Genomic DNA, 27,325 nt, shown 5'->3' with positions numbered 1-27,325 from the left:
ATAGTACCTTTGCAGAAAAGGGAAGGGATAATATCAAGTGGTGGAACATGGTAAACTACTTTTATATCACACAAATTTATTAAGTTACCTGTTACGTATGTGGGCAAATCAAGAACACCATTATGCACTCTCTGTGCCTTGTGGTAAAGAAATGTAAGAGGTATAAATTTGGATATCATTTTGCTCTTCTGTGGCATAGAGATTAGTAAGGTTTCTCCCATGTAAGTCATAAATAAGTATATGTGGGTGTAGAGATACACACATGCACATTAAATACCACCAGTTTTAGATTAGCTGCAAGTCTTTTGAAACAGAGAAAGGAAATTTATGGTTTAAACTAAGTTTAATGACAATTTACCACCCATGTAATGAAACAAATAAACGGATATCCTAAGCAGTTACATGATTATTTCAGGAACTCTTCAATAAGTCATGTCCGAGATAAATCAGGATTGCCTCAGATAGCTTCTGTCCTTTGCGAATAAAATCACAACAAACTGACACTCACTCAGGGACATCTAGTGAATGTAATGGCTCCTAGTTATGAAGTAACAGAATGAGGTGGCCATAGGCTCTGTGCTGTTGCTATATGAACACAAGGGCAGCAGCGCTGAACTATACTTTCTGCTCAAGCAGAGACGTCGTCAAAGCTGCGCAGCAATGAGACACAGTCCCTGGAAATATATCACAGGTATAGATAAAGTTACAAACCCCTTTGTTACAAAACCGTAATCAAGGTAAATAATAAGATGTTAACAAATGCTTTGTCAATCTCTCAAAAGAGAAAGGGCAGGACAAGGAAAATAGCTGGCCTAACACCTGGCTCAAATTGTACAATCTTCAATCTATATATAAAACTGTGTGAAATAAAAGTAAGGATGTTGAATGTTCTGCTTGGCACTTTTGTACTCTATCATTTTGCTTCTGAATCAAGTATATTAAATTAAAGCCAACCTACTACACATATAGAAAGCTACATATATCTATATATAAATATTTACATATGTATATATAGATACTTTCTTGTTATAAAAGATGAAGAAAAATAAATTAAAAAGCCAACCCCTTCCCTTTCTTCACCACATTGATATGCTCTTTTCATGCTGCTGTCCTTCAGCTTTAAAGTGCTACACTGAGTTATTGAGAGAATAAGAGTTCAATAACACTTAGTTGGCTTCATGAGGCTCATGTTGGAAAATGTGGCTTCACAGAGAAAAATACTTCCATTTAAATACACAGAGAGCATTGCTGGACGTCTTGAGCAGATCTTCAGAGATGGAGAAGAAAGCAAAAGTGTTGGGTGGTACTCTTTACAGAAGAGTCACACGTCTACCACCATCTTTTTGTGAATATCGAGGCCGCCTACAACCTGCAACAGAGAGAACAAATCAAACTTGACCAGGTTCGACGGACTCCTTTGTACTAGTCTAACCACCTTACCAAAACTACAGCTTAAAAAACATACTACTTTAGCCATTTCCAGAAGCTGTTGTTTTTAAAAACCTGCATTGCCTTTTGTTAGAACTTTCATGGCTTCTTTCTCCTAGGATAACATTTTCTTGTGTTCTAGCACGAGGGCTGGCAAATTTTTCTGTAAAGGGCTAGGCAGTAAATATTTCACGCTCTGTAGGCCATGTATAGTTTCTCTTGAATTCTCTTCTCCCATTTTTTTTTTTTTTTAAACACCACTTTAAAATGAAAAAACTTTTTTAGCTCAAAAACATACAAAACAGGCCACATGCAGGATTTGGCCCACTCTTTCGACTGTCGTTTCGACATGGCCTTTAGTAGTTTAATATTAAATGATAACCAGACGTTACCATAAAAACTGTCAGAAACCAAATGCAGGCTTCACTTGTCAGTCTGTTCTACAATATATCAGAAAGTAATAAATGAATAAAAATTTCTGCACATTACTTTCCCATGGAGTCAAATACTTGTAAAGTTGTTACAGACACCTCAGTGAATACTGACATGGCCATGTGAAGTGCAATTACCTGTATTATTATTTGGGGCATAAATTTTATTAAGTATAACCTATATAAAGAAAGTAAACCATAAATGTTCACAGCCTGATGAATTTTCAGAGCGAACACCCAAGTAAACAGCAGCCAGGGAGGGCATCACTGGGGCTCTTCCGTGGCCCCCTTCCCGCACTGGCCACCTCCCTCCTCCCAAGCCACCGCCTGCCAGAGGTGGTCACTATCATGATTTAACACCACAGGTTACTCTGGTCTGCTTTTATACATTTTATAAATGAAATCTTTTGTGTCTGGCTTGTTTCACTCAGCGTTGTTTGTGAGATTCATCCATGTTGTTCTGCATAGCTACATCTGTATTATTTTTAAACCTTAAAAATTTTTTTTTGAAAAAGAAAGCTTAAACAGCCAGCTAGTTCTACAACTTCTGTTATGAAAACAGCAGTTTGCTATCCTGCCCTCAAATTTCGTTTTACTTAGAGGCAATCATTTAGAATTTTCAGCTGATTCTCAGTATTTTACCTATAGGTCTCCAAATAACACCCCTACATTGCTTTTTCTCGGATTCAAAGTTTTAGGCATCATCCACTGACTTCCCACCACAGAAGATGAAGATTATACTTTCACACACACCTCTCCCTTCTGTCCCCTCCACGTATACTTCCCACCTCTCCCACGCTTCAAATAATTGTATCTTTTTTTTTTGACCAGGCAGAAATTCAGCATTTTATTTATGACTATATAGAATACTACTTACAGCAGAAGAGAATTGTGTACTATAGTTACTTTTTCTTTCCTGCACATTTGTTTTGCTACAGTTAATAACTGATCTTTTTCTTTGCCAGGTGTTCTATGGATTTATCATTAATTCAACCCTAAACTTTGTTCTAAACGCACTTAAATATATTATGTAATTCTATCAATTTTACTGTCTTGAAATCACTCCCAGAACTTTCCAACCTGCTCCAATCCAGGCCTGTCATCTATGGATCCTCCTTCACCATCATCCTAGAGATTTCCTTCTTTCATGTTGGACCTTCTGCTTCCTGGATCCCACATTGTCTTCTTTTTTTGATTTATAACCTTTTTATAGTGGGAGCACATCCTCTAGTAGTTTCCCAAAAAGGGAGGCCTTGCATACCTGAAAATGTCTTTATTTCTACCACCTAGTTTGAGTTTATTGAGAGTTCTCACTTGGAAATAACTGTCCCTCAAAATTGTGAAGGCAATGCTTCCATTGCCTTCTAGTTGCCAACTCTGCTGAGAAATTTGCCACCATTATGATTCTTTGTATGACACCCTTCCCCTCCTACCCCTCTACTTTAGCTCTTTGCAAGTTTGTAGAACCATCTCTTTGTTTTAAACTTTCATGACAACGTGCCTAGGCCCACATTTTTATATACTATGCTGGGTACTTAGTAAGTCCTTTTGGTCAAAGAAGCTCATTACTTTTGATTCTGACGTATTTTCTTGATTCATTTTTGACATTTCCTTCCCTGCATTTTTTTTTCTGGACCCCTAGCATCTGGGTGTTAGACCTCCTAGAATGTATTTCAAAGTTTAAATGTCCGAGAGCTCTTTTATATATTCTCCAATTTCTGTTTCAAAAATCCAATACATTATATCCCTGAGGATAACCATGACAGATTTTTGTGCTACTTTGAAAGTTGTCACTGGCCTTGCATAGCCTGCTTCGCCAAGCTTCTTTTTCAGGTGTGATCTCATCTCTATAATCCATTTTAGAGGCTTTCCTTGAATGTCTGGTGATCCGTGGCTCTCTGCTCCTGTGGAAAGGGCACTAGAGCCTCCACATACAAAGTGGGGCTGCTGACTGTGGCCTGCACTTCGAGTGACCAGTTAAGACCATACCTGGAGATCAGATTTCCCAAAGAGGGCTGTCCCGCCTCTTGCCTGGAGAGTACAAGTCTAGCTGCCAGGGAATCAGGTTAGGGAACTGAGCCTTTCCGGGATTCCACCTTATAAACCAAGATACTTCTCAGCTTTCCAAGTTTCTAGCTTAGAATTTTTACTCCTGTCTGCTAAACCAATTAACCATTCAACTTTATAAGTTGCCAAATCTGGTTAACTATCCTCTCTGCTATTCACTTGGCCCTTGTGGGTTTATAACCTTTTCTTTTTAACCGATTTAATTTCAGTGGAGGTTTGAGAGGAAGCAAAAGTAAATAGATGTGTTCAGTCCACCAACTTTAATCCTGTCACTAATCATTTATAGTATTTGTGCATGGTAAAGTATTCTGAAAATGTTAAAGTAGGTATGTAGTATGTGATCTTATTTAAAATAACTTCCTTGGGACTTCCCTGGTGGCTCAGTGGTTAAGAATCCACCTGCCAATGCAGGGGACACAAATTCAAGCCCTGGTCCAGGAAGATCCCACATGCCATGGAGTAATTAAGCCCATGCACCACAACTACTGAGCCTGCGCTCTAGAGCCCATGAGCCACAACTACTAAGCCCATGCACCACAACTACTGAAGCCCATGCGCCTAGAACCCATGCTCCGCAACAAGAGAAGCCACTGCAATGAGAAGCCCGCGCACCACAACAAAGAGTAGACCCCGCTCGTCGCAACTAGAGAAAGCCCGTGGACAGCAATGAAGACCCAATGCAGCCATACATACATACATACATACATAAACTGTCCTTTCTCTTTCACTGTTATAGCTTAAGAAATCAGAATAAAGAGAAATCAATGAAGCCAAAGTTAAGAGCTTGATAAATGTTCCAAAAAGTTGGCTTAATACACAAAACATTTTTCTTCATTCCTGAACTATGCCCTCCAAAAATACAAGTAAAGGCAATTTATCACAAAATGCTGAAAAACAAACTCAAAGCTTAGCTTATGTCTTCAGTGTAAATAGTATCATTTCTATACCTAGGGATGTATTTTAATTTCCTTTCACTGGTTAGTGATTTACATGCAAGTTTGAGTTTATATTTACTAAATGCAAGTAGTCTTCACTTATACACATCCTTTCCATTAACACTCCAGTCAAGAGTTTCTCTTTTTTGTTTTGTTCCCTCAAGTCTTGGAATTAATTTTTTTTCCTTTCGAAAACTGGCTGCTACCTATGATGTCACTACCAACATGGTCTCAGGTCGCACACAATGCGATGTCCGTCCACGGGAGTCCTTCAGCAAGTACTGGCAACAGCGAAGGAGGAAGGACTTCCCTGGTGGCGCAGTGGTTAAGAATCCACCTGCCAATGCAGGGGACACGGGTTAGAGTCCTGGTCCGGGAAGATCCCATATGCCGCGGAGCAACTAAGCCCATGCGCCACAACTACTCAGCCTTCGTTCTAGAGCCCATGAGGCACAACCACTGAGCCCACAGGCCACAACTACTGAAGCCCAAGTGCCTAGAGCCTGCACTCTGCAACAAGAGAAGCCACCGCAATGAGAAGCTCATGCACCGCAACAAAGAGTAGCTCCCGCTCGCTGCATCTGGAGAAAGCCCGTGCACAGCAACAAAGACCCAACACAGCCAAAAATAAATTAATTAATTTATTAAAAAAACAGTGAGGGAGGAGACACAACGGAGGGACAGGACACAGAGCAGTACCACCTGGCATGGGTTCCAAATCTCAAGGCTCAAGCCTATCTAACATCTTCCAAAAAGACCTCGAGTGTTCTTTAAACTAGAGCACCACCCTACTTTTTGAAACAAAATGCAAAGATAGTATTCCCTTGAGATGAAGAAAGATCCTTAAAGGATCACGTGAACTTCTACTTAAATGCTGAAGTAGATACTTAAGTCCTTATATAACACACAAACAAAGTAATTTGTTTTCCCTGGTGTCATCTAAGTAAAAAATGAGAAGAAGAGGAGGGAAGTCTTTTATAGAAAGATTTCCCAGTCATGACTGAAATTTTTCAAAACTTTTTCTTTGTTATCTTTGCCTTTCCTTTGCATTGCTCAGTATCTCTCGCTTACAGTTAAAACTGCTTTTAACACATCAAAAAGTCAGTATCTTTGCTTTAGGGGCAGGAGTAAAGAAGAGAAGCAGTACACTGGAAGCTAAGCCGTTGCCCCAGTTTCCACCTAGAGCTAGTTGTCGAGGCCTTCCCACACCTGTAGCCCCTGCCTCTGTGGAGCCCTTGCCCCAGATTACAAGAACTACCCATCAGTAGCTCAGAAAAATAAAATCACCTTTTTACAAGGCCTAGCTGCTGAGTTTAAGACGGACAGGGACTCCATTTCTGTTGTCCTCACGAAACCAAGCCTCTGGATTCCTAGCTGAAACTCATGAACTCATATTTCCCACAAAAGTATTTTCAAACAACCTAGCTGTTCATTTGGGAGACTACCAATAATAAGTAAAAGTCACTAGTACCATTCTTGTGGCATTTTATCAGACAATCACTGAGAATAAAATCAGTAACAATTACAACAAAGAACATTTCAAAACCTTGAATATGGAGCAATTAGGCAAAATCAAAAGTAGAAATGTCTAGGGCAAAATAAAGGAATTCTCTAGTAAGTGGTATTAAAAATGTTTTCATGAAGTGTAACTACGAATGTACTTACAGCACAGAATTCTTCAAAGGATATTCTTCCATCTCCATCCTTATCTGCATTTATTATGGTTTTGTCCACGATTTGCTGTAACTGTGTATCTTTCAGATTGTTCCCCACCATCATCTTCAGCACCTGGAAGAGTTCCCCATTGGAAATATAGCCATCTTTATCCATGTCATAGATACGGAAAGCAACTAAAAAGAGAGTAAGGAAAATCAATGGCAAAATCAAAGGCAATCACAAACGAATACTTTCAATGAGAGAGAGAACAATAAGCTGCCAAACAATTAGAATTCTACTATGAGGACAGCTCCTTCCTACACAGAGATGTCTTTAGGTGAAGATGGTTAAGAGTATATGGGCTATGGGACTTCCCTGGTGGTCCAGTGGTTAAGACTTCACCTTCCAATGCAGGGGGTGGGTTTGATCCCTGGTCAGGAGCTAAGATCTCACATGCCTCATGGCCAAAAGACCAAAACATAAAACAGAAGCAACAAATTCAATAAAGACTTTAAAAATGGTCCATGTTGGGCTTCCCTGAATCCGCCTGCCAGTGCAGGAGACACGGGTTCGAGCCCTGGTCCTGGAAGGTCCCACATGCCGCGGAGCAGCTAAGCCCGTGTGCCACAACTACTGAGCCTGCGTTCTACAGCCCGTGAGCCACAACTACTGAAGCCCGCGTGCTAGAGCCTGTGCTCCGCAACAAGAGAAGCCACCACAACGAGAAGCCCATGCATTGCAACGAAGAGTAGCCCCCACTCGCCGCAACTAGAGAAAGCCCACGCACAGCAACGAAGACCCAATGCAGCCAAAAATTTAAAAAAAAAAAAAAAAAAAAGGTCTACATTGAAAAAATCTTAAAAAAAAAAAAGTGTGTATGAGCTATGGAATCAAGACTGCTTTGGCCAATTAGTGTAGCCTAGTGGTAAGTTATTTACCCTTCCTAAGCTTCATTTTCTGCACATATAAAATTGGGGCTAATAATAGTTCTAACCTCTCAGGTTCTTTACAGTACCGAATGAGATAATATACAATCAAAGACAGCAAATGCTATTACTATTATTCTCATTTATATCAAAAAGAGTTCGTTTGCAAAGGATGTTTGCATATAGCCTGCACCTCAGAGAACTGTTATAAATACAACATCTCTCTAGTTAAGAGCTGAATGTTTTAAAAAGATATCAGATGTTCCCTATGATAGAGGCAGCCTACGTAAACCAAAATAGTGGACTTCTGGCTAAATAATTCTGAATACAACGAGTGTAAATGAAGTTAACCTAATCATATTAGAGCATTTCTTCTCACTTTCATGCCAACATTTTATAATAACTATAAATGGAATATAATCTTTAAAATTGTGAATCACTATATTGTACACTTGTAACTTATAAAACACTGTACATCAACTATACTTCAATTAAAAAAAAATCTCTTATCTAAGACATGTAATTCATATGGCTGTAGAAGGAAATTCTATTTTCCTTCTATCCAACTAAAAGCAACAACGACACATCATTAAAAAATGCAAACTGCAAATGTCCAGAAAGGATTTTCTCCAGAATGTAAAATTTTTGTTATGTTTACTAAGGATCTAGAATAAAAGACATCTTTTAGAATATTTTAAAAGGAGGTTATAATGCAGTATGGGGTAGTGGTCTTAAGAGGGAGAATGAACTCAGTGAAGAGAAATACTTACACCTCAACTTCTGTTCCTTATCTCCTTTGACACTGAACTGAGAGACTCCCTCAATGAACTCTGAATAAGAATAAAATATATTTACAAATCAGAAGTTTCAATTTTTTACAAAGAAAAACAACACATACCCACATACACACACACACACACAAACCCCTACATGTTCACAAAAAGATATTTTCTTGCTGCAAAAGAAAATATTACTAGCTGTGTTTAAAACTGAAAATATTTGAAACTTCGCAACAAACGAGGTTCTATATATATACATTTTAATCTGAACCTGGAGTTCTCTAAAGTCAAATCAATTTAAACAAATACTTATGCTACAGAGCATAACACTCAAAAAAAATATATTCTTTAAGCTATTTAACTCTTTTTTCTTAGAATATGACAAAAGGAGGCTTTAAAAAATTTACATTGTTTGGCATAAAAAAAAATTTTTGGATTTCTGCCTCCAAAATTCAGAATCATTTAAATAAACTGTTGGATGTTTCATTAACAAATGGTCATTTTTCTTCACTGCCTGCTAAACACTAAATCATAACCAGTTTTAAAGCCCTTCACTTATAATCCAATTCCTCAAACTAAAATAACAAAATCTGTTGATTCCCTGATGAAATGAAATGTTTATTTACTTTAAAGTGTAGAATCGTATGGTTAATATTAGCAAAAGCACTACTGTCTTTGTAAAATCTTAGATTCACTAAATTAATCCTTTCTATGATAATACTTATATCCTTATTACTTCTGCTTACTTTTTATTGCTGACTTAGTATTAAGTCTCATTCTTTTATAAAAGGTTTTAAAAATGTAGCTTCTAATATTATAAGTTTCCCTAAAGTGAGACTAATTTTTGAACAACAAAAGAAATTCTAAATCCCATTTTTCAGATTACCTTAAAGGGCAATTTGATCATTTATGACCCCAAAAGTAAAAGATCTTATTAGCCCATTAAGGTTCATATATCACAGATTTTGAGGTTTTAATGTAATCTATCTTTATAAGAAAACCAGTAATACACATTCAAGAAAAACTAAATTTTTCAGACGTTTTTGTACACAGAGCTGTAAGACGCTATTCACAGATTATCTAACTGGTAGTTTTAAAAAAAACTACTTCCTTACCTTTAAAGTCTACTTCTCCGTTCCCATCTGTGTCAAATATATCTATTACTCGCTGTACTAAGGGATTCTGTTGTAGCTCAGGCAGAGACATGAACTCTTCCACACTCAAAGAACCAGAATTGTCCAAATCGAGCTTCTTAAATCTCTTTCCTAGCCTTTTAATTTCATCAGCATCAACTAAAAGCAAACAAAAAGAGGCAGCAAGATTTACCAAACGATTTTGTGATAATTATAGGAAAAAAATTCACCACTTATCCAAGAGTTTAATTTCCAATTTAAAGAGTTGCATATACGATTGACTAATTTCTTATAACAAAGAAAATATATCATAAAATTTTTTTGTTACCCTTTTGTTTGTCTGCACCTGCCATAACATACAACCAACTGTAGGCTGAGTAAGATATTACAAGATTAACAATGCTAAGCTGATCATGGGAGTCAGGTGGTTCCTACCAGGCAGACTAAATCAATCTCTATGTACCAGGCACTCTAATTTTCACTTATCTTGTAAAATTTTAATTTAGTTTATTTCTAGCAGTTCATCGTTCAAAATTTGAACATGGTTTGAACAAAGTTCAATATTCAAAGCCTCCCTCCAATGTTGCCAGCTTCTTGAATATTCTTCTAAAGATATTCTTTGCAAATATGAGCAAAGAAAACGCAGCATTTTTAGATTTTAATTAAATTTTTAAGAAAAAATTTTATAAAGGTCAAATTTTTAAAGGTTACTATCCATTTACAGTTATTACCAATATCCTAAAAATCAGGCACAGATCTTTAAAACAGATCCAACCCACCTTGGCAGCACCATTAAGTGCTTCAGCTTTGCACTTCGCACAAGAATATAAAGAATTCCAACTTTTGGCACCAACTTTCATCAAAGATTTTTTTCTGCTACTTGGGATCGTACTCCCTTAAAACAGATGAACAAGGAAAAACAAACAAACCTCACCCTTTTGACTCATCTTGTGACTCAGAGATACTGCTTTTCATATGTTTTGCCAAGCTGAAACTCATGTTATTTTTCCACTTTTTGTAAGGATACCTTTGGGAGGATTATCTTTTTTAGTAGTTGGAAGTGCCTACATATTCAATTTACATTATATTATACAAAGTATTGTAACAGTTAATCTTATAGTCATACATATATGTATGTCTCTAAAATTTAAGATATTAAAAACTTAGATATTTTAGTCTGAGTTTATAATATAGGTATATATTATAATAATATAGGTATTACTATGGAATGTTTACATGGAAAACAGCAAATTGAATTGTTGAGACCATACCCAGATCACTGCAGCCTTGAATACACTCAGGAATAAATGTGAAATCTAGATGGTTTCCTATTTTAACAAGTGATTTCAAGAATCTTATTAATATTACCACATAAAATAATTAAGAAGTTGCCTTTAGAGAGCTCATGTTGCTACAGTAAATTTAAATAAATATTTCCAACTGGACATATTAACGCTAGAGAGTATATAATATTAATAGAGATAGAAAGGTTACTTATTCATTCATCATCTTCTCAGATGAAGAAACATTAACCACCTCTCTTTATTATACATATATTTTTTATCTTTTAGAAAAAAAGAATGTAAGAGATTCCCAACAGTAGCAAAGAGATGCAGGCCTCTGGCTCTTCAAGCACTGTTATTACTATACACACACACCAAGCTGCTACTCCACTGTTAGGTGATTTTGAGGTTTCTCAGAATGAAAAGGAAAAGGAATAAGCAGAATGGTAGAAAAATAAATTTTCCTCAAATTTTAGCCAATTCTCCAAATTTGTAAAACAGTAATAAGTAGCAACAAGACTACTCCTTCAGGAAATTCTTTTAATAGCCACTTTATAAATAATTTATTACCTATTAGTCCATAAACAATTTAAAACAAAATAAAGCAAGTCTTATCAAATCCTCCTAGTGATAATAGTATCTTCAAAGAAACAACTGAATGCAATGTGGGATCCTGAATAGAATTCTGGAAAAGAAAAACTTTCCAGTGTCACGATTTCTTTTTTCACTAAAATATATAGTTTAAGAGTACTGTAAGAATGTTAATTTCTTGATTTTGATAATGATAATTGCACTTTACGTCTGTGAGATGTTACCATCAGAGGAAGCTTGGGTGAGTGATATTTGGGAACTCTATGATTTTTGCAACATTTTTGTAATTTTTCCTTAAGCCTTCTCCTATTTGTGACAACTCTTAATTTTTCTCCTTGTGTTTCATGACTTTGAAACTTCTGATCCAGTATTTTGTAAAATATCTCCCAGAGTGAGTTGCTGATGTTTTTTTCATGATTAGAATGCTTTGGGGCAAGAATACCATAGAAACGATATGTCCTTCTCAGTGCGTCATTATCAAGGGGTTCATGATGTCAACGTGTCTTTTCACTAGTGATGCTAATTTTGATCACTTGGCCAAGGTAGTTTCTGCCAGACTTCTCCACTATAAATCTACTATCTTTCCCTCTGTATTAAAATATATTGGGGGGGGCTTCCCTGGTGGCGCAGTGGTTGAGAGTCCGCCTGCCGATGCAGGGGGCACGGGTTCGTGCCCAGGTCCGGGAAGATCCCATATGCCAGGGAGTGGCTGGGCCCGTGAGCCATGGCCGCTGAGCCTGCATGTCTGGAGCCTGTGCTCCGCAACGGAGAGGCCACAATGGTGAGAGGCCCGCGTACCGCAAAAAAAAAAAAAAAATACTGGGGGGAATACTCTGAGACTATTCAAATATCCTACTTTCTCCTCAAACTCTGATCTAATTGGAGCATCATCTAGGTAGGTCTTGTTTGCAAAATTTTATTACTGTGGTATTGCCTAATAATGATTTTCTTTTTCCCTCATTATTAACTGGATTGTTCCTGTCAAAAAACAAAACAAAACAAACCTGTCCCCTTTCCCTATTTGTTTCTTTATTCAATTATTCGTATCAGCATGGATTCATGGGTACTTATTTTATCCTATGGGTTAAAATCCAATGTCATTACCTGTTTACCAAATTATTCCAGCTTTCTTCTTTAGGTACTACCTCAAGCTGGCTCCTGTGTGACTTTTCAACAATCCCCAATTTGAGCATTTCCTTATTTTCTGGCACCATAGAATGTTCCATTCTCATCCTGACTATGTATTTCTAAGAAGATATGCCCCAATCTCGTTTGTATGGCAGGATATTTAGAACTATGCTATAGAATGAAAACTATAGATCCCTAATAAGGGATCTTAGAGGTACTGTGGAAAGAGTTCTCAGATACGATAAAATTACCTATGGAGAAACGTGTTGTTTTTTTTTTTAATTTATTTTTATTTCTGGCTGCGTTGGGTCTTCGTTGCTGCACGTGTGGGCTTTCTCTAGTTGCGGCGAGCGGGGGCTACTCTACTCTTGTTGCGGTGCGCAGGCTTCCCATTGCGGTGGCTTCTCTTGTTGCGGAGCACAGGCTCTAGGTGCGCGGGCTTCAGCATTTATGGTGTGCGGGCTTCAGCATTTGTGGTGCGCAGGCTCAGTAATTGTGGCTCGCGGGCTCTAGAGCGCAAGCTCAGTAGTTGTGGCGCACAGGCTTAGCTGCTGCACGGCATGTGGTATCTTCCCGGACCAGGGCTCGAACCCGTATCCCCTGCATTGGCAGGCGGATTCTTAACCACTGTACCACCAGAAGCCCCGAGAAACATGTATTGAATAACCTTGTAAAGACTAGCACAAGAATAAAGCCTTATAGTGTTGTCAATGGAAGCTATTGGGTAGTTTTTCAACATAAAGATTAATTTAAAAGTTTTAAAGTCTTCTGTAAAATTCATCTTCTACAAAAGTAATGACTGTATTTCCAATGTTATCCCAAATAAGAAATCAAAACCACCAGGGGGCACAGATAAAACCTTCATAAGCAGCTCCAAAAAACTGCCTAATTTTATAACAACCCTGTGATTACACTAGCAGTCTAATATTTATATTCTACACAGAATACTTTAACAGAACAAAGCAAAGAAAGCTCCCTATTAATACTGAAAGAGAATCAAAAAGGTATATTATGAAAAATGGACATTTGTGCTGTGTCTTTTCCTTACAAATGGAAAACTTTCATCCACTTTAAAAGGTCTAGATTCTAGAGGTATATCATAATTTTCTAATGCAAGAGGCAACACATGCTCTTGGTGTTTCCAGAATAAAATTATTACACACTTAAAAATTATTAATTATCAAATATACAAGAGCTACACATCAGCACCAACAAAAGAATTATCAAGTTGTAATCAAAACGCTAAAAAGAAATTTTAAACCAACTTTGGGAAATAACTGATATTCCAAAAACGCATTATTAAATATACAATTCTACAGGTTTTGACAAACATATACACCTACGTAAGCAGCACTGCAATCAAGACAGAAGCACATTTCTATAATCCCAAAATGTTTCCTAAGGCCCTTTCCAGTCAATCACAAACACACCGAACCCCCTCCCCACCACAACCCTAGGCAACCACTGTTCTGCTTTCTGTAACTAAATTCTGTCTAGAATTTCACATAAATGGGACCATAGATACGTACTCTTGTGTCCATCTTCCTTTTCCCATTAAGTTTTTGACATTAATCCAAGTTGTTTCATATGTCAGTAGTTTCTTCCTTTTTATGGCACAGTAGTATATATATAGTCCACTGTACGGATATACTACAATCAGTTTACGCATTCATCTGTTAACAGACATTCCTACTGTTTCGTTCGGGACTTATTAGGAATAAAGATTCTAAGAATATTATACTTATACTTAAGTCTTTTTGTAAACAGATGTTTTCCTGGAATTGCTGGGTCATAGGGTAAGCATACATTTGACTTTCAGAAACTGTTAAAGTTTTCCAAAGTGGTGTACCATTTTACACTCCCACTGGCAATATCTGAGAATTCCAGGAGCTCTACACCTCCTTGCCAACTCGTGAAATTGTGAGTCTTTCTAAGTTTAGCCACTCTGCTGGTGGCAGCACTATGCGATTATAGTTTTAGCCTGCGTTCCTCTGAGGATTAATTATCTTGAGCATCTTTTTCATGTGATTATTGGCAGCTGATATATCTTCATTTAAGTGACTTCAAATATTTTACCCTTTTAAAAGGTGGGCTGTCTTTAAAAAGTTGTCTGATTCTCTCTTTATACTGATTGGTGCAAGTCCTTTGTCAGGTGTAGGCATTTCAAGTATCTTCTCCCAGCTTATAAGCTGCCTTTAAGGAGCAAAAACCTTCAATTTTGATGACACCCATTTTTTTCATTTATGATTCATGTTTTACAAATAAACTAAAAATCCTTGCCTATGGTGGTCGTGAAGATTTTCTCTGATGTTTTCTTCTAGAAGTTCCATAGTTGTGGCTTTTATGTTTAAATTTATGACCCATGTTTTTGTACATAAGTAAGGGTAAACTTTTATCCCAGTTACTTTCTTCAAAAGGCTCCCCCTTACACTGGTACCTTTGATGTTTTTGTCAAAAATCAATTAACTGTATAAAGTAACATGTTGTACACCTTAAATTTACACAATGTTACATGTCAAATATCCAATTAAAAAATTTTTTTTAGTCAGTCAATGGACTGCCCTGGTGGCGCAGTGGTTAAGAATCCGCCTGCCAATGCAGGGGACACGGGTTCAAGCCCTGGTCCGGGAAGATCCCACATGCTGTGGAGCAACTAAGTCCATGCGCCATAGCTACTGAGCCTGCGCTCTAGAGCCCGTGTGCCACAGCTACTGAAGCCCGCACACCTAGGGCCCGTGCTCCACAACAAGAGAAGCCACCGCAATGAGAAGCCTGTGCACCAAAACGAAGAGTAGCCCCCGCTCGCAACAACGAAGACCCAACGCAGCCAAAAATAAATAAATTAATTAAAGAAAAACTGTTTTTAAAGTATACCTGAATAAAAGACTAGAGTTATTTTAAAAAAAAATCAATCGAATACACACACATGGGTTTATACCCTCTACTCTGTTCCACTGATTTATCTTATGCCAATACCACAGTTTTATGTTTTAGTCTTTAAATCAGGGAACACTGTCCTCACACTTCGTTGTTCTTTTTCAAAATTGTGCCAGCTCTTCTAAGACCTGGGTGTTCCCATATAGAATTAACAATTATTTGGTAATTTTTATTAAAACCCTGCTGAAAACAATTGGGATTGTCTTGAATCTACAGATCAATCTGAGTAGAACTGATACCTTAACAGTATCAAAGTCTTCCAATCTATGAATATGGTACCTCCCTCCATGTACTTAGGTCTTTTTAAGTTTCTCTCAGTGATGTTTCATAGTTCGGTGTATAGATCTTACATATATTTGGTTAAATTTACACTTGAATATCCCAATGTTTTTATTCTATTATAAATGGTATTTTTGTCAATTTCATTTTTTTTTTCAATTGTTCACTGCTGTTATAGAGAGATTCCACTGCTTTTCGTATATTGCCCTTGTATCCTACAATCTTGCTAATAAGTTGCCTTCTTATTTCTAGGAACAGGATTTACTACATACACAACCATGTCATCTGAGAATAAAGACAGCTTTACTCCTTCCTTTCCAATCTGAACGTATTACGTTTCTTCTACTGGACTTAATGTACTGGCTAGAACTTCTAGTACAGTTTTGACTACTATGGGTCAGAGTGAAAAACTACTTTTTTCCCCATGGAAAGCATTCAGTCTTTCATCATTAAATAAGTATGATGCTAGCTATAGGTTTTTGGTAGGTGCCCTTTATCAGGATGATATAGTTCCCTTCTATTCCTAATTTGCCAAGACTATTTATGATGAGTGGCTACTGAACTCTGTCAAACAAATGCTTTGCTACAACTATTGAGAAGATGTTTTTTCTCTTTTATTACATCAATATAGTGAATTACATTAATTGATATTTCTAGATAAAATCATACTCCTGGGATAAACTCCACTTGACCATGCTTTATTGTCCTTTTTACATATTGCTGGATTTGACTTACAAATATTTAAGGATTTTTACACATATGTTCATGTTGAATACTGGTCTACAGTTTTCTATAATGTCTTCGGTACTGCTATCGGTATAACGCTAGCTTCTATTTTCTTAAGGATTCTTTATTTTTTTTCCATTACATGTTTGCTAGAATTTACCAGTAAAGCCATCTGGGCCCTGGAGTTTTCTTTGTGGGAAAGAATTCAATTTCATTAATAGATATAATGCTATTAAGATTTTCTATTTCCTTTTGTGTCAGTTTTAGGAACAGGCATACCTTGAAGATATCGCAGGTTTGGTTCTAGACCACTGCAAAATAGCAAGTCACATGAATTTTTTGGTTTCCCAATGCGTATAAAAGTTATGTTTACACTATACTGTAGTCTATTACGTATGCAACAGCATTGTCTAAAAAAAACAATGTACATACCTTAATTTAAAGGTAATTAAATTATGCTAAGTTTAATTAATAAATTATGCTAAAAATGCTAACCATCATCTGAGCCTTCAGCAAGTCGTAACAGAAACATCAAAGATCACTGATCACACATCACCATAACAAATATGATAACAATAGTGAAAAAATTTGAAATATCGCGAGAATTACCAAAATGTGACAAAACAGACGCAAAGTGAGCAAGTGCTGCTGGAACAATGGTATCAATACACTTGCTTTACACAGGGTTGCCACAGACCTCCAGTTTGTTTAAAAATTTTTAAAAAGCCAAAAAACAGTATCTGTGAAGCACAATAAAATGAAGTACAGTGATAAGAGGTCTGCCTGTATTCGTTTTTTCAAGGAATTTGTCTTGTTTCATCCAACGTGTAGAACTTATTGGAATAAAACTGTTTATAAAATTCCCTAGTTATTCTTTTAACATCTGTAGGATCTGTAAGTGATGTCAGTTGTTTCGTTCCTAATATTGTTAACTGTGCTTTCTTTCTTTCTTCTAGAATGCTTCTGCAAAATGTGAATGCTATGTACCACTAACTTCCTCCTACCTTAGGTAAAAGATACAGTCAAAAATGATTCACCACCTCAAAACTCACAAAGGCAAATGAATACTGTCCAAAGATGTCACAAAAGAAGCTACACACTCAATCCTAAAAATACATTCTTAGAATTGTCTTCAAAGCTCACTGAGTTTCGGGAGAAAATCTGTAATAGAAAAGCCATGTAACGTAAAAAGTTGGAAGAAACCTTGGAGATGAAAAACTCCAGATGAGGATAAAGACCCAGAGAGTTAAGTAAGTTGCTCAGTCTGTAAAGCTTGATGGCAAAAGCTGGGCGACGGGATTTCTTGAAATACTTTCCGATCTCATTTCTTTCCTTGTTAGTTACATCAGAAGAGTTAACACAGAAGGTTAGGCTAAGAGATACTAAACACTGTTGTTCCTCAACCTGCACTCTTGGGCCAAGTCTGGAGAAAAGGGAATAATAAGAATATTTCCACTTCAGGTAGATAAAAATCAAACAACCTATTTTTAAGATGTTCCCCTACTGGTTTTCCCGCTGAAGGTGTTTGTATTGCTGGTGTTCTTCTCTTTTTGGTTTATTTACATTGTGGTTCAAATGAGAATATGCAATAAGCATATATTTGTAAGATCATAAAAGCACATCTTCAAGTTTTCTCACTAAGTTATTAATAACCCTGGCTTGAAAGTCACACACTTTTTTTCTTTTAACCTAAGTATACTGTGTAGGTCAGTAACATATCTTAATCAGAAGATATGGCTCTCAAAGAGTTCCACTGTTTTTGTACGTCAAATCCAACCCTAACCCATTATATCACATTCTCCAAGCTTTTCTTTTATCTTTTCCTATGATATGCTGCAGTTAAACATATTAGTTGCACTTTTCTTTAGCTTTGTTATCAGTCCCCACCACCAACTCCCCCCAAAATGTGGTATTTTCACAAAAGCATGCATATTCAAGAGTCTTCTTTTACTTTCAGCCCCATTTAGTCAAAAGACTTATTTATGGCTGCTCGAGAGCTCAATCTGGTTTATCGCCAAGAATGTAATACTGCATCCCCAGTCTCTGCTTTTTTCCCTTGCTGCCTTGCCTTTTACCTTAACATTAAGAAATTCCAGCATACAATTTATATAATGACTTTTACTTTCTTCTTGATGACATCTTCCACAGACAATTCTGGCTTCTTGCTCTAATTTGAACCACCTGCTTTCCAGGTCCCTGGCATAGTTGTTATCCTGGGATCTTCACTGGTGTCTTAAGAGATTTAGTTTCTTGGATCTTGTTTCATCTTTTTTGTCTAACTGCTCCTTCATTTTTCTGGGTACATATTCAAGAACGTGTGAAAGGTAAATTTCCCAAGTCCTTACATTTCTGGAAATGTCTTTAATTTGGCCTCTCACCTGAGTAATCATTTGGTTGCTATCAAATTCTAGATTTAGGAACTCAGAACGAACTTTGAATTAACTGCCCTATTGCTTTCTAATATCTATTGCTGCTGCTAAGAAATCCAATGCCAGTAGACTCTTATTCTTTTTGAGGCCAACCTTTTCCCTGTCTAGCAGCTCTTAGGATTTTCTTTTTGCTCTTGGACTTTTAGAACTACAAAAGAGGTTGACACCAAATGGAGATCTTTTTTCATCTAAACTTCCCGAGTATCAGAATGCTCTTTCAATCAGAAGATACGATTTTTTGGGTGAAGAAAATTTTCTCCTACTATTTCACTGATTATTTTTGCTTTTATTTCATGTAATATAACTTTTGAGATGTCTTTTAGACAGATGCTATTACATTCTGTATTTGTTCTCCAAGTTCCTCTTTTCTTGTGTATTTTTCCATCTCTTTTGCTCTAACATTCTGAGGGAGATCCAAGAATTTATACTTTTGCTAAATGGCTAGCTAGGCTTTCTTAAACCAGCTAAAGTAACTGTCTTCTACATACCAGCTACAAAATCACTCAATTTTGTGGTAGACTATGAAATTACTACATGCCACAGGCTTCACTGCTGAAACTACCAATTTGTTAAGTGCTACCATGATGCCAAAATTTGACAGTATGGATAAAGAAAACAGAGCTAGCACTTCACTTTTCTTAAGACTACTCATCTAAAAACCTGAAATTTTTAGAATACAGTAAACAATCCAGGCATTGTTTTTTAAAAAGGTACTGTGATGGTAAAACAAGGTAGCAACTTCAAGCCTAGGCGTTCAAGTTCGTGCACTATACTTCATTACTCAGCAATAAAGCTTTACTGAAAGAAAACAGAATATAAGTAATTCTCAGTGGACTAGGTGAAATAAATTAGAGTTCAGGATCACTAATTACTAAGTAAATGATAAATCATGGCTGGCAGATTAAGCAGCATGAATGATTTGATACATTTATGAAGATTTAAATCTAAAGTAACAAGTGTACAAGTCAATTTCAAAGTTAGTGACATAAAATTTTTATGGATATTAAAAGTTTCCACCAAAGATTTCTGAGATGATAAATAAAGATTTGGGAGTAAACCAGAAATTACTCTTTAGAACACACATCACTGAAAAATTTAAGTGAACTGGAGGGCAGGAGGCACTGGCGGGACGTGGGCCTGCAAAACCATGAGTGAAGCGGGTTTGGGCCCTCGACGGTGGGCGCGAGTGTCCCGCCTGCTCTCCTTTAGTGCAACCCATCGGCTCCACAGGAGGCAATTATGAAGCCCCTTGATCATAAGAAGCTGGATCTGGATGTGCCATATTTTGCAGATGTCGTAAGACGACAGAAAATGTAGCTGTTTATATCTGGGAAGACCTTCAGAAATTTCTTCCTGCAGGAGTTCTTCATAAAGTAAAAGTATATGAGGGCTTCCCTGGTGGCACAGTGGTTGAGAGTCCGCCTGCCGATGCAGGGGACACGGGTTCGTGCCCCGGTCCGGGAAGATCCCACATGCCGCGGAGCGGCTGGGCCCGTGAGCCATGGCCACTGAGCCTGCGCATCCGGAGCCTGTGCTCCGCAACGGGAGAGGCCACAACAGTGAGAGGCCCGCGTACAGCAAAAAAAAAAAAAAAAAAAAAAAAAAAAGCATATGAAACTGACAATAATATTGTAGTCTATAAAGGAGAATAACTCTTAGAGGTTAGTACTACAGAATGATTTAATTTCTTTCCATATTTGAAGAAGATCTTTATCCCCTTGGACAATTAAGAAGTCATCACATAATTGTTACATCTCCGAATTGTGTTCTGGAGCACTTGATTTACTGGAATCATTGTAAGACCTGTTTTAAACTCAAATCTATCTTAAAACCAAATTGTAATGTATTCTGAGTATCATTTAAAGAGTGTTTCACCTATAGATTAAAATCATTTCAGCAACAAAAGAAAAAAATTAAAGTGAGTTAAGCTAGTACATATAAGAAAGAAAACATAAAAGAATGCAGAAAAAAATAAATGTAAAATATTTAAAGCAAACTCAAAAAAAAAAAGAATGCAGAAATGAAGGAGGAAATCAAATTAACTTTAGATTAACCTCTTCTGTGAAAAAGTTTTCTGTTTTCAAAACAAAGAAAAACCCTAGTCTAAGTAAAGAATATGAACACGTAAACCTCGCCGAGACAACTGACTGTGAGCAGAAATTAAGAGCACAAATTGAAGTCAATACCTCTATGTTTTCAACTCACTTGTAAGTATTTAAACCAGAAACAAAACTGATTGAATGAGACTGTTTACTCAAAGTGAGAGCAGTGTCCTAATGGCTAAAGGTGTCTTCAAGGTTTCTACAGATAGTTCATTATGCAAAGGGAAACGTTCCTTCAGAGGCTGCCAAGCTCCTCTTGGTTCACCTTCTAACGAAAGAAAATTGAGAAAGCTCTTCAGATAAAAGACTGTTTTAGTCTTTCATCTACATAAAATCTACAGAACAGTCCCTCTGTTCACCAACTTCATCAAAATTATTCAGAATTATACTGGTTTTATCAACAGTAAAAAAATATTAGTTGAATCTGACTTTCCACTCATACTTCCTCCCGTGCTCCAATCTAGCCCTCTGCTGAACTATCTAACCTAGTATCTTGCACTCAGCCACTTTTCCAAATTATCATGCCAAGTTACAACCACAGTCTCAACTTTGAGCAAATCACCCCAACAGAGTATACATTTCCTACTCCAGACAGGCTAGCCAACAGACAGAAACAAAGTCACAATGGCCTAGAATAATTTAACTCAACAAAAAGCAAACACTCAATTAAGAGACAAAAAAAAATCAGAGAATACCTAACTATGTCTTAGACAAGTCCAGTTTTGCCTAAAATCGTTCACGTAGACAAACATAACATTAAACTTGTAAGAGTTACTATAAGAGAGGCTGTACAGTATTGTGATTAAAAATATAACTCTAGAGCACGACTGCTTGAGATTAAATCATGGTTTTGTTACTCTACCTGCTGCTGTGTGATCTCAGACCAGTTATTGATGCCTGTTTTCTCATCGATACAATGGGGAAAGTAACAATACCTCTTTCGTGAGGCTACTGTGAGGATTAAGAAGGTAAATAAACGTATGTGAAATGCTTAGAACAGTGCCTGGCATGTGTTAATGCCACGTAAGTACTTGTTATTATTTATGAAAACAAGTGGGGTGATTGGTAACTACTGGGTTTTTCTAAAGATACAGCCTTTAAAATTATTCAACTAGCTGTCTCTACAGTCCAGCTCTGAGCTCTTACTAGCTTATTCAGTCAACAGATACTTACTCAGTATCTGCTCTATGCCAGGCATCGCACTTCCACTTCCACTGTCAATACCTCAAATCTTTTACGGGTGAAAATGAGCTCAACCGCCTCGTATTATTAAGGCTTGCAGGACTGCATGCCATACTTAACTATAATTAAATAATTACTTCTCCTTGATATTACTCTTAGTTATTTCCCGCCTTTTTCCACTCATTAAAAAAAAAACTTTATAAAGGAAACTTTCAAACACGTACAAAGGTTGAGAGACTCATAAAATGAATCCCACATATCTATCACCCAGTTTCAACCACTGACACATTAGAATCTTATTTACACACCCACTTCAATTATTTTAGAGCGAATCCCAGATGTACCATGTCCTTATAACTGTTCAGTATTTACCATCTCTCTCTAAGGTATCCTTTTAAACCACAATATTATTACAACTAAAACATTAATTATTAATAATTAATTCCTTGATATTAAATAATCAGTGCTCAAATTTTCCCAAATAGCACAAATGATTTTACAGGTCTTTCCACTCCATCAGATTTAGCAATTAGGCAATGTGTCAATAAAATGAAGGGGACCATGGGAATTCCCTGGCGGTCCAGTAGTGAGGACTCTGTGTTCTCACTGCCAAGGGCCCAGGTTCGATCCCTGGTCAGCAAACTAAGATCCCACAAGTCACACGGTGTGGCCCCCCCAAAAAATAAATAAATAAAACAAAATAAATAAATACAAGGAAGGTGACACAACAGTGTCAGCAAAGTAGTAGGAGATGAAAGCCAGATTTGAGCAGGCAGAAATAAGGAAACGGAGATCACTGTATATGCTCACGCAAAGCTCAAATATGAGAAAGAAAGGAGAAGAACGGGGAGGCACGTGCAGGATCAGGATCAAAGGGGAGTTGATTATGTTTGTAACGTGAAGAAAAATGAAGAAGCGGAGACACAGGTAAAAACAAAGAGAAACTAAAAACATAAGGTCCTAGAGATGAGAGGGGATGAGATCAAAAGCACAAGTGCCAAGGCCGACCTTGAATAAGAGAGGTATAACCTAAACTCTGATATTGAAAGGAAGGAGTTATTAAGCATGAGTACGAAAATGGGAAAATTTCCGTGTGTGGCAGGCAGGGGGTGATGGGGTGAGGAGGTAATGAGGTTAACGCTTAAAAATGTTCTCGGTTTTCTTAAGCATTCGGAGATGAAAATCACTGATTAAAAGTAGGGTACTGGAAAGAATTATGCAGGGGGTTTAGATAAAATATTGAAGATCTGGATGGAATTTAAGGAAACTGAAAGGGACAAATGACCAGACAGGTGAAAGAATTAATCAGCATTCAAATCTTATGTAGATTTCAAAAAACAATTTCAAACATCACCCCTTCCATGAAGCTTTTCTTAATTTTCTTAACCAAAGGTAATTTTCCCTCCTTGGAACCTTTGCTTTTATTGCTCATAATGGTTTGTTTCCACTGTAAAAATTAATGCATTTCTTCTCTTTTTCCCAGTAGCTAGACTGTAAGCATTCTGTGGGTACTTACCTGTGTGTCACAGGGTTAAAAACAGTACTTTACAGCATACAATTTAGAATCTTACTACCGTTTTAAAAAATAGCATAATTTAAATACTAAAAGAACATAAGAGACAGTAACTACTAAGGTGAGAGGACTACTGAAGGCCTCACAGAGAACACAGACCTGAGCTAGGTCTGGAAGGGAAGAGAAAGCACAACTTGAACAGGGGAAGTGTAAAAAGTAAAGTGCCTCAAGGATTGGTTTTAACATTTTATACATGGTAACAGCTGTTTACAAATAACACTAAGCTCTCCCATTAATGAAGAAGTTTTGCAAATGAGCAAAAAAAGACTTACTACAATGTGTGGGTGGGGAAAAAAGTGGTGGTTTTAATGTGAATAAGTTCAAATTCATCCAAATCATGTACAAAATATATTCTAGTAAACCAGTTAGAAAACAGAGGAAAACTACATTTTTACTGGATGACAGAAGAATTCAGACAGATTCATATCTAGTTGAACAATCACTGACAAGTACAGATCTTTAGTGACAAGGCTCAAATTTCATCAAAGCACTGATGAAGTCCTAAGAAAGAAGACTTACTAAGTTCTAAAGATAAAACGGAAAGAGATAGCTTTTAACAGTGTATGAAATCTATTTCAAATACTTACTATTTAAAAAAACTTGGCTTTCACCATCCTGGATGTACCGAGGGGAACATCCATCTTGCCTTTTGCCCTGGTACATTTTTCTTTGCAATCAGGTAAATGACCCTCAGTCCCAGATCTTAAAGGAGTGCAGAAGGTAAGAACCTGGGACATCTTGCCCCCTTAGGACCTCTGTTCCCTGACCAAGAAACAAAAACTAACCTCCCAGTACCTCATACTTTTCAGAGCTGTACTCCCAACAGCCTACCCCAACTCTGCTTGCAGCCTGAATCCTAGCTAATTACAGGCTTCTACACCTCCTTCTTGCCCACTAGCAACAGGAGGAAAACACCACAGGCTCAAGCTGAACAGTAAGTGGCAAGGCACAGTTCTGAGCAGAACTCTTTCAATTCTAAAGAAACTATACAACTGACATGTCAATTATGGCACAGACAAGAATTATAGATCCAGATAACACTTGGAGCACTAGTCTGTAAGTACTCTATCTTGACCACATTTCAGAGGTCAAACAAAAACAGCCATAGACAATGTGAGCAAATGGGCATGGCTGTGTTCCAATAAAACTTTATTAAAAAAACTGTAGGTAAGGCAGTAGTTTACCAACCTCTGGTCTAGAGAGTCATAATTAGATTTGATTTTGGTCAATTCTAACAATACACTGGATACAACATTTTATCTTCATGTTTAAAACAGAAATACACACCCACATATGATCAAAATTATATAAGAAATTCATAAAGGAAAGCCTGGGAGGAAACAGTAAAATAAAATGTAAATAGTAGTACGGATGGCCAAACTATGGGTCATTGGTCATAGAGTATCACCGTAAAAAAAAAGTTTAAAAAACTGTAGAAATTACAAAATGGAAAATAAAATGGATTAATAAACAAGTAATTTAAGCTTATGGTAACTGTTCTAAAGAAAATAAACAGGGTACTGCCCATGTTAGAGAGAATCTGAAGAGAGCATAGAAAGAGAAAACATCTCCAAAGAGGGGACATTTTATAGGAGACATTTATGCTGAGATCTGAAAGACGATGACGTTGCTCAAGAAAAGAGCTGATGGAAGAGCATTTATCCAGAGCTCATAAGCAAGCAAAGGTGTTGATGAGAATGAAAGAAACTGACAAGTGTTCTGGGAAAATAAAGGAGACTAATGAAACAGTGAGCAATGGGGAAATGGTTTTAATAAGACAAAAAAGAAGAGACATCTCATTTGCAAAGTAAGATGTCTCCAAACAAGGCAGGACCAGCTTCATCAAACAGGGATGGCAGAAAGGGCAAGGAAGGTTCAGAAGAGTTTGGGAATTCTGGGACCTCAGGACGGTATCTAAACTTACCAGCGTCCCCATTCCAATTCTCATGATCTCCCTCTTCCCCAATCATTGTACTTTCACACAAGAGACCTTCTGATTTTTATTTAAGCTCCCTGGTCCTCTGATCCTTGAATCAAGAATTTCTAAGATTGTCATTTTCTTTCTTTATGTTCTCCAGTATAGTCAGAACAGCCAGCCCACCCACACTTCTTATACTCCTCCTCCCCAGAAATGTCTTGTACAATAGCTCTTTAGTCTCTCAGTTTTGCCTTCAATAAGCACTTCATTTTACATAACCACAAGTTAAGTAAGTTAACTGTTTACTTGCAGCTTTGTTAATCTGAAAAACTTCAGTTGGGTTAAGCCACTGAGATTTGAGGGTCGGTTTGTAATTACAACATAGTGCAGACACTAATAATAAAGAGGTCTATAAAAAAATCTTTCCCTATTCTGGTAACTCAAAAACGCTCTAAGTCAAATTCACTGCCATTTAAAATGGTTAAGGGCTAACTTCGCTATATAAATTTATAGAGGCGTAAGATTTACATACATACATATATAGAATGTGAAAATAGAAGAAGTTCTTGATAAGAATATTTGACTTACAGTGTGAGCACATTTCCAAAGGATAACTTGCCTCATTTCCCTGGAGGAAAAAAAAAAAAAATTAGTCATAAAATTGGCACAAATGTCTTTAAAAGATTGAACTTAAATATTCTGAGTCACAAAACATTGGGAAATAAGCCATAAACGAAATGTGTCTAGATCTATAAATATTTTTGATAAAAAAATTATACAGTACGATAGAAAGAGCTCTTGCATTAAACAGGCCTGAGTTGTGGCCCTGTCACTTAAGATTTATGCAAAGATTTGATTAAAATTTATTTTAAATATTTTTAACACCCTAAACATACTGTGTATCAAATTTTAACACACTACAGACTGTCAGTGCACTAAGCTGTCTTGCTGGATGAACTCGTTTTTGGGTAGAGCTCAGAATAAAGCTTCTCCTGCCATTTCTGTTTAATTGAAGAGTCTACTGAGACTGCAAAGCTGTTAAGAAAACAAAAATGCTTTTATACCTGCATTGAAACAGAATGTTCTGTACGCTATGCAACAAAAATAAGAAAAATATTAATAGGAAGGTAGGTCCAATGTAAGACAGCCAGCCACTCGAACTCCAAATTTTTCTTTTCATGAGAAGTCTTATCTCATGGATAAACTCTAATATAATTCACCTGAACTCCTAATTTACAAAAAGTTTACCTAAAAGTGCTCTAGAAAAACTACAGACCTGACCCAATGCTTACATTTAAAATTCTTGATGACTGGGTCCAGGGAGGTCAAGTAAGCTGGTGAAAGTTCACACCATTTGATTAGCAATGGAACCAGAAGTAGTTCTAAATCTAAGACTGTAAAAATTCCAAGTATAACAGACTCACACAAAGTAAAAATCATGAGGAAAATCTTTTTAAAAGTCTACAGAATTTAAAGTAATACAAATTGAATTTTTAAAGTTCAACAACAGATTGAGTAGACCATGCATCCCATATCCCATCCATCTAATCTTGACCCTGTCTAGCAGCAAGTGTACAATGGGATTAACACATTTAAATATTGATATTTGAATATACCTATGTATCCTAAGAAGTTATTGAGTGCCACCTGAAATAAGAAGTACCATTTTAGTGTGGCGGGCTAGCTTTTAAACTCTCAAAAGTATCTCTTATTCTGAGTAAACTTAAGGTCTGAGAAAAGTTTATCAGTAAATTAGCATCTTTAATTCCTATCTTGCTGACAATAATTAGTCTTTTCCTTGGAAATTATAGCAGATAATTTA

General features: G+C 36.8%; 1 protein-coding gene across 1 annotated transcript; it reads right to left on the bottom strand.

Moving 5' to 3' along the window:
• Positions 1 to 1,050: 1,050 nt before the first annotated feature.
• On the bottom strand, positions 1,051 to 26,125 carry PPP3R1 (protein phosphatase 3 regulatory subunit B, alpha). Its single transcript, XM_065890648.1, has 5 exons — positions 26,092 to 26,125; positions 9,338 to 9,514; positions 8,214 to 8,273; positions 6,527 to 6,711; positions 1,051 to 1,369 (listed from the first exon to the last, which is right to left on the bottom strand). The coding sequence occupies exons 1-5, from the start codon at positions 26,102 to 26,104 to the stop codon at positions 1,322 to 1,324; spliced, it is 483 nt and encodes a 160-aa protein (XP_065746720.1). The 5' UTR covers positions 26,105 to 26,125; the 3' UTR covers positions 1,051 to 1,321.
• Between the last annotated feature and the right edge of the window lie 1,200 nt (positions 26,126 to 27,325).

The sequence above is a fragment of the Phocoena phocoena genome, chromosome 14, assembly GCF_963924675.1.
Source record: "Phocoena phocoena chromosome 14, mPhoPho1.1, whole genome shotgun sequence".
In the NCBI taxonomy this organism is placed as follows: Eukaryota; Metazoa; Chordata; class Mammalia; order Artiodactyla; family Phocoenidae; genus Phocoena; species Phocoena phocoena.
The sequence above is the reverse complement of the archived record's forward strand: the minus strand, read 5'-3'. Positions and strand labels throughout refer to the sequence as shown.